Below are 16,027 nucleotides of genomic sequence, written 5' to 3'. Positions count from 1 at the left end.
AGTATGAATAAGGATAACCAGAAATTCAATGTAGCGCTTAAAACCCCAGATACCGTATCGGGTGGCCTCGTAAGGACGGGTGGCGTTCAACAGTTATGTTTCCGGCCTTACATGGAAGCTAATATATAAACGCTCTTTGTTTAGAAATGAACATACATTTGGCAATGACAATGTGTAAAGAAGGAAAAAGAATAGATTGTTTTTTGAAGTTATACTTTTTTTGGGGCGTCACGGAAAACTGGTGAGGGTAAATTTATACGACGCGGCGCGCGCACACCGTCACAAAAAACCGACACCATGAAGTTAGTCTATAGTTCTATAGTCAACATTTTAGTTTTTCTAAAAAAAAGGTTTGACAGTTGACTTTCAATAATTCAAACAATACCTTTTTTCTATTGTTAGTGTATTTTTTCTACAAAGGCGAAAGATACAATTTTTGAAAAGATTTCTATCTTGTTACGCCAAATAAGTAGATATAACTTCTAGCGCGTGTACATAAGTACACACACGTTCTTTTTTATTTGTAAACTACTAAACGTACCCACATTTAAATAAAAGTTCCAAACATTTGAATTTTTTTCAGAATATTTAACCGTAGATAAAAAGACAAGGCTTCTTACAAGTTTGTTTACAAAACGCAACTGAACTGAAACGTACACTGATTATAACCAATGGTACTTTTAGTAGGTACAAAGTGACTTGTCATGCCTCAGGTGGTGTGATTTAAACTCCTAGACGTCAACTCCTTAAACGAAGATTTTTATTAATGGTGTTTACCTAATGCGACAACAGTGTAAACGATCAAAAATAATAACTACACAATTGCAAACATTGGGTGGTAAATAGGTCACAATATTATTTGTCTAAAATAAGAAACAGAAAAAAAAATGCCATGTGTGCGATGTCGTTTTTCTGAATTTTCCGTCGTATATCTGAAGGCGCAGTATAAAGGCGGGGCACTTAAGGCAGAGGAATCAACTGGCCTCTAAAATGTTGATTAACATAACGCAACCGAAATGAAACGTAAACAAATTAAAAGCATTGACAATGTTAGAACACGATGATTTGGCAAGCCCAGGTGGCGTGATCCAAACTCCTAGACGTCAACTCTTTTGACGCTGTCTTTAATTAATGTTGTTGAAACGTATAACACGGAGTGTACGTGACCATAAACGGTACACAATTACTGTTATAAATAGTTAATTATGTGTCCAAAATTTGTAACGGCCCAACAACAATGACTTGTGTGGTACATATATATAAAATGATTATGGAAGTAATGTTGGTGGTCTGACCTTCCAAATGTTCCGATAAACTAAATAAACCTTAAGCTACATATACCACATATACTTACATATAGCTAGATATATATAGCTTATATCGTACATTTTGTTTTTATCATTTAAGTCAGTTATAGCCTAGGTTAGGACTTCGGCTTCAACTCTAACTTCTAGCTTTTCCAAGTTATGTGCGTTTTAAGTAACAAAAATATAATTTTCTTCAGAGGTGAAGGAAAACATCGTGAGGTAACCTACATCCCTGAGAGTTACCATAATGTTCTTCAAAGGCGCGTGAAGTCCGCAGACAGGACAAAATTCAGATATTATTTCCCAAATTGCTCTCGCCGAGGATGTAACCTCGGACCTCCCACTTATAAGACCGCAATGGTTAACATTGCGCCAGGGAGGCTGTGTCTATGAGAGGAGTTGTCAGTGAGATATTAATAAAGACTGCCGATGATTATGATGATGAAGCATTAAATCTAATTGTGGCGCTATCAACCGCTTGTTACTAACGGGCTGTCGAAGGGGGAATCTATTGCGACACATAAAAGATTACAATGGAATGTACTTACATACAAGAGTTTAATAACAATTTTGCTGCACGTGCTCGATTAATAACAATTAAAATACAGATGTTGCAGTGGTAGATAAAACAGGCACAATGCCTAAATAATCTCGAACGTCTAAAGTCAAAACTTTATTTTGTACACCTCTACAAGTTAGCTCTTGACTGCAATCTCACCCTGGTGGTAAATAATGATGTAGTCTAAGACGTCAGCGGGCTTACGTATTAGGCAGTGGCGTGCACTTCATATAAGCACTAAAGCACGGCATACCCAAATTTTTTTATATAATTCGTATTGGAGGGGTTTTTTCCCAATTTATGCCATCTACCTGCTTTTTGCATCCCCTGGTCGCACGCCACTGGTATTAGGGGTACAGCAGTTATATTAAACCCATACATGGGGGTATGAGTGGCTCTAAGATTATGTGCCTCTTACAAATATAACATATGATAACTATTTGGTTTGGTTTGAAGGTTGATGGATGCCTAGAAATCTCCTTAGTTTAGGCGTTACTTTTTGCATGCATTGCCTTATTCCTTGTTAGTGAAATCGGGCGTACGAAATCTCCCTGGCGCAACCATGAGTGCTGTGAATTTAAGTAGGAGGTCCCGGGTTCGATTCCCGGCGGGGACAATTTGGGAATTTATAATTTCAGAATTTTCGCTGGCCTGGTCTGGTGTGGAGGCTTTGGCCGTGGCTAGTTACCCCCTACCGACAAAGACGTGCCGCTAAGTGATTTAGTGTTTCGGTTCGATGTCGCGTAGAAACCGATTAGAGCTTACCACCACGTGAGATTAGCGGCTTCCATGTCTGGGGACAGAGTTCGATTTCCGCACGCACCCCCATCTTTTCAGAGCTAAGCGCATTTTTAGTAATTAAATATCACTTGTTTTAACGGTGAAGGAAAAACATCGCGAGGAAACCCGCGTGCCTGAAAGTTCGTCATAAATTTATCAAAAGCATGTGAAGGCCACCATTCCACACTTGGCCAAAGTGGTGGCCTTAAACTTTCTCATTCCGAGAAGAAACTCGTGCTTTTTATTGATCAGGTAACGGAATGATAATAATGAATATGTCCCGTACATGCCAGCTAACTTTAGATATAAAGCAATATAAACAGTGGCGTGCACAGGTTTTTGACCAGGGTAAGCATAAAGCAGTAAAATGGCATAAAAGGTCAAAATCCCCCCTGTTGCCAGTTATATGAAAATGTTAGGGTAGGCATCGCTTTTGTGCATTTATGAAGTGCACGCCACTGAATATAAATGTACATAAACCATCGTCAACATGAATTTGAATCAAAAAGTACGATCACAGAAACCGACGCGCGACGTCGGAAATTACGATCCATCTATTTGACATTCCCTTCATTGGGATCAATTATTTAGCGTGTTGACATCTTCTTCTATAACTATAAAACTAACATCAATGCCGGACCATCTGACTGTCTAAATGGCCCAATGGCATGATGACTAATTTTGAAAAACTTCCGTATGATTTTCAGAAGTATCATAAGATCAATCAGCGTCTGAAATGTAACTCTACCAGCACGGCTAGCATGGACAGGAGACAATTATTTCCCCGGGGAAAGGATAAAAAAATTTATCAACTCTAAGAGCATTGGCGCACAAGTGGAAATAATATCCAGATAATAAATGTGTAATAATAAACGGGGGTAAACTCCTTCTATTCCATGCTTCCGTGCTTTAGCAGGTGGGCACGTTAATTATATCCCCTGTCAGGGGATATAATCGGGGGATATAATTTTTGCCTCCTTCCTGTGCTAGCCCTGCTGAATCTGCATGTGTTTAACAAGTAACACATACACGTTGAACAAAAGTTTTCATAGTTGTCACAATGTTTCCAAACATTAGGTATTCCATAAAGGAGGAGCCTGTGGCGTTCATCGATAACTTGAAATATAACGTTTTTAATAGTAATATAGCTTATACTTCCCTACAAATGGGAGATTAAAAAAAAAAACTCAGATTCGATTTTTAGTTCCATAGTAGGTATATATATATGTGCGTTCCATAAGTGCGTTCAAACTAAAAAAATCCTCGGTTTATTATTACTATATATAATAATATATTTTATATATGTATGTTACTAATGCACAATGTCAAATGGCTATAGTAATCGCGTGACCTTATATATATATATATATATATATCAATATAACATAGTAGGTAAATAAAACCGCACGAATACCTAATCAATGCATTGAAAACTCAGTACCTACCAATGTTCTACATTCATCTAGTTACTGAGATAAATGCGACGATGTAATCTACATAACAAAATGCCGACAATCGTCCAACAGAGTTTATTGTTGTTTATAACTGGCGTCACTGAAATCTGAACGTTCATCGGAATAAGGTAGTCCACTTTGTACGATATTGTATATTATTTAGCTCATGCCCGTAATTTATCTCAGTTAAATTTCAGATTTCCGTTTATCCGGTCTAAAATCCAGCATACGTCATGCTCTGTAAAGAATTATATGGAAATAAAAACAATGAGAATGGAATACGGAATATAACCACAAAATTGCCAACATTTTTGAAAATATATAATATAACTGATATCGGAGTGGGTAAATAAAGATTATTTTAATATCACTTACTTCCAACATCAAACCTCGTTTATTTATAAGAGGGTTATGGCCTAGCTTATAAAAGTGGCATAACGTCGGAATAACTATGCAGTGCCCACGCTTATAGAAAAGTCATATTATAGTATTAACAACAACGATGAAAATGCTTGCGTGTAAATTATCGCTCTAACCAGTTTGCTTCTTTAATACTTTTAAGTGACAATGTGAGATGGTGATACCAAAATAAAAACAACCGGCAAAGTTTGTTTTGGGCTTCTTCTTAGACCAGGTCGCGTTTGGAACACTCGTAGCTTTAGTTTTAGGTAGACGAATTTAGTTAACGCAATCAGCTCACTTCTATGTTATATTTTACATGTAATGTACGCATCAAAAGTGCCATATATATATGTGCCTATTTAATTAAAGACATTTTTGACTTTGACTCAAACTGACAGCACCTTCCAGAAGTCAGAGCGGTAAAAAATAGTAAGACCCAAAAGGATTATAAAATACACCATACAGATTTATTCAATTGCTGTGGATTATGGTAAGCTTTTTTCATTCACTCGAATATTGTCTTCTTTAAAATTCCGCATTGGTCCATGTTAGTACTAATTTAGCCCTAGGAACAATCGAATCGCTACCCGCGTGCCAAGCTCCGCTGTTAACGTTTATGACAAATCATCCACGCCTTTTATACTTACACCACTCCGCGTTGATATACTAACACCAAGACAGATATTGATTTAATTTCGATTTTATATTTCGAGATATTTCTATAATACATTTCAGGCTTTGACTGCCGCTTGTGTCGCGATTACCATAAATAAACAAAGTGTCACCATTTATAGGTGTCCATAGTGTTAACTTTTATCAGTGTCATAACTTATTACCATGTTTAATTATAGTCCTTGTCAATAATAAGTACCGCGATACTTTACAATATGAGCGATTTAATCATTAAGTTAGTAATTATTTCAGAGCGATTGTCTTGTGTTTAGTATATAATATCACCGTATTTCACGACAATATCATGGTACAAGCAATTGATCAAGCTCATGGCTGTGGCACAATCGGCAATTTTCTGAAAGTGATTAGCATAAACATCAAACAACGTGTCTCTATTTATGGGTATCCACATTTTGCGAGAAATTTCTCGAATATTTGATCCTATTATTAATTAACTTTGGTCAAAAAGTCAAAGTCAAAAATATCTTTATTCAAGTAGGCCCACAGGTGGCACTTTTGATGCGTACATAAGAACCACACGGTAGTGAGATGATGGCGATAACCACATTCGTAAACTTAAAACTAAAGCTACGAGGGTTCCAAACGCGTCCTGGTCTAAGAAGAAGCCCACAACAAACTTAGCCGGGTGTTTTTTTTTTTTTGTTATCACCATCTCACAATGTCATTTTAAATTATTAGAAGAGCAACCTGGTTAGAGCAATAATTTACACCCAAGCTTTTTTATCGTTTACGTAGTCCTTTATACTATAATAGGACTTTTCTATAAGCTTACGTTTGCTATTGGGATACTCCAAAAAGCAAAGATCTAAATGTTTATATTAATCAGTGTCACAACTTATTACTTACCATGTTTAATTATTACAGTCCGTGTAGCAAATAACGAACGCGATATTTATCGAAATAAGCGTTATAATCATAAGCTAAACAGTTATTTAAGACTATGTGAGTGCTTCATATCTCGGATATAATATATATCAACGTATTCCACGACAATATCATGGTACCTACAAGCAATTGATCAAGCTCAAGGCGGTGGCACAATCGGCCATTTGCTGAAAGTGATTAGCATAAAATATTGATTACGCGTCACCATGTATATTACAAAGGTGTCTATCTATACTAATGTTATAAAGCTAAAGTGTTTGTTTGGTTGAACGCACTAATCCCAGGAACTAGTACTTCGAATTATTTCTTCTAATATTTTTTTGTGTTGGATAGACCATCATTACACCAGATAGGTAAGGGTCATTAATGAGAAATGTTGTAAAAAACGAGAAAATAGAGCCTTTTGAGAGCTTCTGATACGTAAACTTCTGTACTCTACACCTCAGTTAAACATTTAGTATGAAATATGTAATAATAGTTCAAGAACTCACTTTCCTACATTAAACATTTGATTCTATGCATAGCTAACATGCCGTGCTTAAGGAGGAAAACTTGTTAGTTTGTTTGGAAACTTTACTGCACACACACATTATATACAAAGTAAACACATACAAAAGAACTTACCAATAGAAAATGGGACGTGCAAAGGCGGTCTTATAGCTAAATCTCTTCCAGACAACCTTCGACGTTAGGAAAGACGAAGGAACGGGTTGGTCCAACAAAGTAAAATTGAATATATACAATACATATTTATAAAATAACTATAATAAACTTGCTTAGCTATGTTCCACGATAACTTGGAGAACCCTTTTAGGGTTGATAGCTACGACAGCGCATTTCCAACATCCATGGCGAAAGTGAATTGATAGGTACACCAAAAGTATCTGATCCTGAATTAACTGAACACGTAACTATCCGATACTTGGAAACGTCAACGTCGGTCGTCCGTATCGCGGGAATTAGATGCGCTATCGGCTATTATTGTAATATCATCAAGCATGCCACGTTAATTCAAGATAAAGTAGGTAAAAGCAATAGCAATCCAGCCCATTTTTAACTCAGCGCGCGTAGGTAATTAAACTATTGGACGAAATGGTGCGACTTCCAAATTCTATCTTTATTTTTAACAGTGCCTTTTCAAAGAGTTTTAAAAAGACAACTTAGAAAGAGAATATTTTAGAACATATTATTTTAGTATTAGCAATTTGTTAGTTTTAAGAAAGGACGCTCTCTAGCTTTCAGAGTTGTGCGCGTTTTTAATTTATACCATTAAATATCACTTGCTGTAACGGTAAAGGAAAACATCGCGATGAAACCTGAAACACTGAGAGTTCTCCTTAACGTTCTTACAGTCGCGTAAATTCTACCAAACCGCCCTTGGTCAGGGTGGTGGACTACGTCCTAACCCCTTTTCATTCCGAAAGGTGACCCGTGCCCTGTAGTGGGCCGATAATTGAAATGACGATGATGATAATTTTAACCACTTAATTATGCGTAACCAGTGATAGTAACATTAGATCAATGTGTGTTACAGACATAAAACTGGTAACAGCGTTGCTACCCAGTGCATTTTGGAAAGTCAAACTGCTTATTTTTGTTACCCTTTTCAACATTTTTTTTTCGTCGACCTCCCTGGCGCAACGGTGATCGCTGTTAATTTAAGTAAGTCCCGGGTTCGATTCCCGGCAGAGGCAGTTTAAGAATTTATTATTTCTGAATTTTCTCTGGTCTAGACTGTTGGAGGCTTTGGTCGTGGCTAGTTACCACCCTACCGACAAAGACGTGCTGCTAAGCGATTTAGTGTTCCGGGCGATTACGCGTAGAAACCTATTAGGGGTATGACTACCATACTCCATGACAGGTTAGCCCGCTACCATCTTAGACTGCATCATCACTTACCACCAGGTTTTTCAATGGCAAACTTGTAGTGAAATATAAAAAAAAAACACTTATTAGCACAAGTAAATATTTTGATAAGTTTTAAAATGCAATACTGTAAGTATTGTATTGCATTTTAAAACTGTTTAAAAAACAGTTGAAAGCCCCCCTATTACATTCACAGTTTCAAATCCTGGATTTAAGAGCACAATTTGCGAAATGTACATTGAAATAACTTACATAGAAATCAAATATCAAAAACCTATTCCTATTAACTCAACAGGATTAAATCTAAAGCCAGACGGCGAAATCGTGAACAAATAATGTGTATATTTATAGCGTTGCAGTTAATTCAGGGTAAACATCAACATTCAGGCCTGTTTACGCTGAAAGATAAAATATAAAATTATCAACACTCAGCTTATCTTCGAGAATGTAAATTTGGCCAGTGTAAGCCCAAATTTATATCACCGTTTATGTAAACTTTACAGTCGGCTAGAATAGTTAGCCTAGTACGAAAATATGTAATGACTCATTTGATAAATACCGTGAGACGATAAAGGTAAGAGTCCTAAGCGGCATAGACTTTGTTGACAATATTACTGAGATAGCTAAACACCGTTTAGTTTGCACACCTAATTCTCGCTAGAAGGGATGCTTAGGGATGGTTCGCGTTGATCGCTGCTGACACCATTTAACAATCTGGGCTGGCCGTAGCGCACTAACAATAAAATAAATAAATATACTACGACAATACAGTACGTGTACTAAGATGATTGATGAATATTTTTATGAATAACATACATAAATACTTATAATATACATAGAAACATACATCACACAAACATTTTCCAGTTGTGGGAATCGAACCCCTTGACCTTGGACTCAGAAAGCAGGGTCGCTGCCCACTGCGCCAATCGGCCTTAGTCGTACACTGAAATTTTCGTTGTCAAACTGTACACTAACAACTTGCTGCTAATCTTATGAGGTATTGATTTGAAAATGACACACTGATGACATGGCACACAAAAGACAAACAGTGACACTGCATACGGTGCTGACTGCTGAATAATGGACACATCCACAAACAGCCTGCTCCACAAATTCAAGGACATTCAACGAGCTTGAAATTAAGGGATTCGCAGGAGAAACAAGGCTATTGGCATAGTCAGAACTAGCAGCAAGTTGAAATGGCAATCGACAGTCAATATTTGTTTTTATTTATTTATTTATTAGCTTTTCAAGGGAAACAAACAGTATAATTAAACATAAAAGTAATGGCGTATTTTTGTATCACATAGACCAATGAAGCTTCCACAACTTGGTTATACATATAACGCGATAACATTAACCAGTTGCAGTTCTTATGCTGAGGGATGATGTTCCACAAGATGGATTAAACTACGACTTTAGTATGAATAAAAACACTAAGGACCGGGCGTAGTGGCGCTATTAATAAACCTTACGTCCAACAGTGGGCATCCGCAGGCTGAAGTTTTGACGATAATGACGTCATATTATAGCGACCTATTTGATTGTACCTTTGCGCTGAGTATGCAGCGGTACTCTTTACTAGTGAAAAGTAAATGGAAAGGCGTCCTGATTTATCTTATCTTATCTTATGTTTATTCGGGTTAAAAAACTAAATTATTATGGGTGAGTCCATCATTTTATAAAATATATAAACTGCATAGACTCACCCATAAAATATATAATATAATGTATATATATAAGTTAATTGTTATAATAAGTTAGAGTTAGTTCTTATTGCTATTACAGAAGTGTAAAAAAATGTTCTGATTTCTGTGACTTTTCAGTACCATGCCAGGGTTAGAAAATTGGCGGTGTCGACGCCCGTACCTCGGAAAGCACGTGAACTGCAACTTGCTTTTGAGAGCCACATTGGAGCAGCGTGGTGGGTCTGTGCTATAAAACCGTCTCTCCAATGGGAGACGAGGCTTGTGGCCTGCCTGTTGTTACTCCTTGAAGCCGTGGCAGATCCCAATTGAAAGGTAATGGAGACAGGTAATATCCTGTATTAAAACTTCTTTTTTCTACCATACCATTAAAAAAATACATAGTCCATAGTTTTTATATTTTCTATCCGGACACAATAATTACGAAGTCAGTAAAATTCGCGGTATAAAACAAGTTTAGTTACATATGATAAGTGGAAATAAAAGATAAGCTATCGCAGTGTTTAGATGTTGTTCATACATCGTGTAACGTCACAAGAGTTTCGGTAGACGGTGCCATGAGTCATCGAACGTGAAGATCAATGGCAGACGCCGGTTTCCTACAAACTATTTTAGAACACCTCTTGAGGATTTCTAACACGTGATGAATAACATCATAGAATGCAATTTGAAATAATTATCTCAAAGCACTTCGTGTATTTAATGGGGTTTGAATTATTTAGCTTAACTGCTCATTGGAAATTTTAATCTTGTTTCAAAATAGAGGTCACCCATAAGACATATAAAAGTTACTACATACACGAGCCGTTGGGCACCTAGTAACATAATATTATGTACAATTAGTAAAATTTGTCTGGTGGGAGGCTTCTGCCGTGGCTAGCTACCACCTACCGACAAAGACGTACCGCTAAGCGATTTAGCGTTCCGGTACGATGTCAAGTAGAAACCGAATAGAGGTATGGGCTTAATTTAAAAGCCATACTCCTAACAGGTCATCTCATTAACATCTTAGATAGCATCATCACTTAAAAACTAACTTGTAGTAGAATAATAAAAGAAAAAAAAACAACATAATAAAAGGGTAATCAATAGCTATCTAGACTTGAAGGAACGTAAAACAATATTTTAGATGTTTAATTTCAGTTATTATGTCCTTTATCTGTAGACCACATCATCTTAAAGATATACCTATATATAAAGATATAAGGAAAAAAAACATGAGGATAAAAGTAGAATACAAAAGGCGACTTTATAGATTAATAGCGATATCTGCCAGGAAAACTGATTAAGAAAAAAAAAAAAAAAGAGGAGAACAAACTGCAGCTAGTATAAAAATAAAAGAAACATGTAAATGAATAGATACTGATGGTGCCATCCGTAAAACTTTGAAATCTCGGAAACTAATACAAACACAAACAAAGTCGCGAGAATAAATCAGTAGTATCCAATTGCAAGCAAAATAATATGTAGCTACTCTCAATATAAACTACAATCAATTTGTTTAGAATGGTAGCTCGTATCAATTATGAGCAGAATAAAACAACAGCACGTTACGCGTCTCGACGAAGATAACTATACCTATACTGCGTAACTAATAATGATATTAACCGCGTAAACAAAGTTCACCATTTAAAAGAAATTTGCTAATCTTCTCACATTAAAACTTTTTCTCCTCAAATATTTATTTACCAACTAAACCACGGTTCAACTGCCCGCCGATGCTGAAAATAAGGTATTTGTACATTCATATCAGTCTACAGGCTACTGATAGCGCCATCTAGCAGAACGTATTGCACTTTCGACCTACTTTCAAAGGTCTTTATTTCAGTGAGACGCTTTAAAAAAGAGAATTTAAACGCTTTGGTTTTGGTTTTTTTTCTCCCTACTCTTTAGTATATAGGTATAATACATAATGTTTTTCTGTAAATTTAAATTATTAAAAACAAATTAATAATTTAAACAAATTAATTTTGGCGGCAGTTTGATTACGACGCTTCTGGATCAATGTAAAGTTACGCGCTATGAAACTAAAAATCAACGACGATTTGTGTATCTTGCTCTTGAAATATGTTCCGCGGCAACGCAAACATAAAGCATATACTTAGTGCTCACACTAAAGACTATTTGTCTAAAATCTTTTGCCATTTGAATTTGTATACAAGTATAGTATACAATCAATACAAATCCAATGTTCTATTTTTTGGACCAGCCTTAGTTTTCTTATCCAGCAAACAAATCCCTATAGTTTTTGTCTTGTGATCATATATGTATTTTAAAGGTATTAGAGGAAGAATTCCACGCTAACTCTACTTGCTTTGGAGGACTTTCGATTCTAACAGTATGATAATAAGCGAGACCAATGATTTAATGCGCTTTGAGGCATGGTTTGATTCGTGAGAAAAGTACGATAATAACGATTTATCCCGTCCGACATTTTTGTCGCTACTATGTGCTAACTTCCTACGCTAACGATACGCTCACGGATGTTCATAGTTTACACACGTGACAAGATTCAAGCGTAGAGCTTTTCATCTAAAAATGAACTGTTTAGTTATTACAATTAGACGATGTATACGATTGTCTGTTCCCGAATATGAAATGGGCTGTAAAATCAAATTTCATCTCCCTTTGATGTTTTCTTTTTTGCGCGCTACAAACTGAAGATTGTTTCTTAGTTTATTGCTCAAGATGACTTTGACGCAGATTTCAAGATGCTAGCTAATGCTAATAGCTAAACAACATGGACTGGACAAAAAGTTGAACCTTAAGTCAAATAATATGTCATCATCATATAAACTTATTACCGGCCCACTACACCGGTCTGCTCCCACAATGAGAAGTGGTCAAGACCACAGTCCACCATGGCAGTGGCGTCACGACATTCAGACACATTCATGAAAACTTTTTAGGAGATTCGTTGTAAACAACGAAATTATTTTAGGAGATTTACTGTAACGCAAGCCGGGCTTTTCGGCTTGTATGGTAGTACCGCCACTGCACCATGGTGGCCCAGTTCGGATTGGTGAACTTTACACACCTTTGAGAATATTTTGGAGAACTTGCAGGTATGCAGGATTCATCACGATGTTTTCCTTCGCTGTTGAATCAAGTTATATTTTAATTGCTTAAAATGCACATTAACTTTAAGTTTGGGAACTAGCCCCCTCAAAATCCTACTGAATTCGAATCCAAGTTTTGGTAGAAGCACTACCAAAAGAACCATTACATACATTAGTTGTTTACATTCTAATATGAAACCACATAGAAACCTTAAACCAGACTTGCAAGCTTCCATTGAATACTACATTATCAATCACCATTACAGGGATTGCAGCCATGCTGTGGTGTATTGAGATATTGTAAAAATAATACTAAAGTAAATATAAACTTTATGCACCCCAGACCCATGTGTTTCACAATATAGCGCTTCTGCTTAACATACATAATTCTATTCAATGGCTACAGAGAAGAATATAGACTTACTGTATATAGAACTAAATGATTTGTTTATCATTTACAACTTGACTGTGTGAGGTCATATCAAGCATCCAATTTATTTAACAATGCTTCTTTTTTGAATGCATTCAAGGCTTCAATTATAGGTACTGACATGGTTTGATCATTAAGGAAAATCCTTCATATATTTAAAGACTACTTGTACTTCAAAGTACCTACTACAACTTTTGGGGCTAATGGTTTGGTCCACATCATAAGACTAATGCTATGAGAGCTCCAAAGATGCTCTGGTCTAACCAGAAGCCAGATGAAGATAAAAAGTCAATATGTCAATGTGTCAAATGTCTTATGTATAACAGGGTAGATATACCATAAATCCATTTAGATTTTATCAATTTATAGATTATTATTTATAGATTATTAAAAAGAAAAACTTTATCATTCATATTTGGGAAACAATGGAAATAGTCCATAAACAGTGCACAATCCATATTTTTTATTGTTTTGGCTCTAGAGACTTGCAAAATGCTCCTCAAATATTAGGTTAATGTTCTAGGTCAAATGTATCAGGGTGAGAGGGTAAACATTTTCTAGTACACTTCACATTTCTTTTTTCTTTGAATCCAATGATCAAAATGTTACTATCCATAATATATCATCTGTATTGTATACCAGGTACTGTAAAGAAAATATTATAGAATATAATATAAAACTTACAAGTCAAAGAGTAACTCATAGAATTTGTTGGTTTATTATGTTTATTGGTTATGGACACAAGAAATTAGTAAGACTTACTAATTGTATGTTCTTATCGTTACTTAGTCTATCAGATCTTCCAATATTTTCAGTTACACTGTAGAGATTTACACATATTATGTACACATTTGGACTTATTGTGGGTGAACCCTTCTAATCTTTTTTTTTAATTTCATTTAGTTAATTTAATATTCATTATTATTTATTATATAACTTAGTATACATCCCGCAATTTATAATTACTATGTTTACAAAATTAAATCTTTAAATCACCTTGGATATTTCACAGAATTTTGATAAAAAGAAGACTAGGTGAATGTTTTTTTTTGAATGTAGTTTTATAGTGACAACATAAAATTTATTTTAGTGGGAAAAATAGTATTCACAATTGCATATGAATCATTATTATGTGAGTATAAGGGAGATATTTTATACGACAAAAACACTTTTAAGATAGTGTAATTTATAGACATATAGGATGTAGAGACAACACAAGGATGTTCCCACACAATAAGAGTTTAAAGCAACATGTATTACTTGTGTTTGTGCCACGCTCATTAACAGGAATGTGCTATTAATGCTTACCTACAATAACATCTGTTGCTGCTATAAATATAACAATGTGATATTATTATATCGAGACAAATTAGACAGTGACTATTATCTAGCACCTGTATTTATCATTATTACTTGGCTTTCTCACAGTACCTTAACTTGTGCAGTGTAGGTTTCAACAAATGATATTGATAAATGATATCACATTAACTTGCAATAATTGGTTTAGTAGAACCTATACTTATACTTTGGATGCACTTTTATACTAAAATAATGTTTGGTAAGCAGATATGCAAACATTATATTATATTGGGTAAATATTTTATTTTTAATATAGACACTAGCAGAGTCACATGATTGGTATTGCTGCAGTCTTCTATATTTATGTTAATATTATCACAATAATATAATATAATTAATTAAGTAACCTTAATTTTTTCCCCCTAACTTAACCACATTAGTGTTATAGATGACAGGTTCTGGAAACCTGAACATGAAGGAATTATGAATTAATAAGATTTCAGTAATTAACCAAACCACTTTAATAAATCTTATGTTCTCTAGATTTATAGTAAAAATAGTAAGCAACAAGAGAAACTTATTTTGTAAACCAATAAATTCTCAATTTGTGGAACAGGGCCAAAAGGTTCTCGTATTTCCAGTTAAGGCGCACAGATGTTGTAAGGTCACTGCTTTAACCTATGCCAATAGTTTGTAATAATAATTTGAACTTTTTATTAAAACTTCGTGTAATGTTTTTTGGCTTGGAAGCGATTTGATGAGGGACGCCAACAGGTGGCATGAGCCAACAAACTGACAAACGAATACTTATGGACTTACTGAGTTCGTTTGAAGCTGCGGCGGCGGAATCGCTCATGAAGGACCCGCTTCTCACCATGGGGCCCCATTGAGCTCTTCGGCCTTCTCTGGACTCTGTCCTCTCCCCATCATTCGCTTTACACAGATGAAGAATAAATACGCACCAATATAACACTAAACCAATACGCATCGTGATAATTCTATAGCACTAATAGTAAGGCATAAATTGTCCACAAAAATAAAACAACACAGTCGTAACACTGCACTCTATACACATCCTAATCCATCAAAGAAGAGGATTTTTAAATTATCATCTAAAACCACATCGCACGGGCCACGGTCACAAAACATAAAAGTAGCAAAATTATCACAGAAAGAAAAAATTTTGAGGGGTCAATTAACGTCAAATGAATTTGACGTTGCATTTTTTTGTAATGGCAATTTTTATTTTCTGAACAGACTGTGTAAGTTTTTAGACAGACTATAAACGAAATTAGAACGTTTCTTCTGTCTATGCTTCTTGAAGTGTGAAAGTCTGTGGTATGCTGCACCAACGGTATTATGGAGGGTAGAGGTATGGAGGGTAGAGGTTAGGAGAGTCATCTGTGTATATGAAAAAGTGTCGTCAAAATGTATTAAATTAGGATGGCGCCACATTTGCATCAGGGTAACTCTTAAAAGAAGCGCCAAATATAAATATTGTTAGAGTAGGCTTGAAAAATAAACAAGGAAGTAAGGTCCTTTTTAATGACCATATTTTTATGAAAGTCTTTGCTGCAAATCTTT

At 35.5% G+C, this 16,027-nt stretch overlaps 1 protein-coding gene across 3 annotated transcripts in view; it reads right to left on the bottom strand.

Moving 5' to 3' along the window:
• LOC120625469 (stromal interaction molecule homolog) overlaps positions 1-15,617 on the bottom strand; it is a 64,689-nt gene extending 49,072 nt beyond the window's left edge. For all 3 annotated transcript variants that reach the window (XM_039892556.1, XM_039892558.1, XM_039892557.1), the window contains exon 1: positions 15,263-15,617. In XM_039892556.1, coding sequence (XP_039748490.1) covers positions 15,263-15,431 — 169 coding nt within the window. In that variant the 5' untranslated portion in view covers positions 15,432-15,617. The remainder of the gene's footprint in view (positions 1-15,262) is intronic.
• Between the last annotated feature and the right edge of the window lie 410 nt (positions 15,618-16,027).

Source organism: Pararge aegeria, chromosome 7 (genome assembly GCF_905163445.1).
Source record: "Pararge aegeria chromosome 7, ilParAegt1.1, whole genome shotgun sequence".
Lineage (NCBI taxonomy): Eukaryota > Metazoa > Arthropoda > Insecta > Lepidoptera > Nymphalidae > Pararge > Pararge aegeria.
This window is presented reverse-complemented; position numbering and strand designations above follow the sequence as displayed.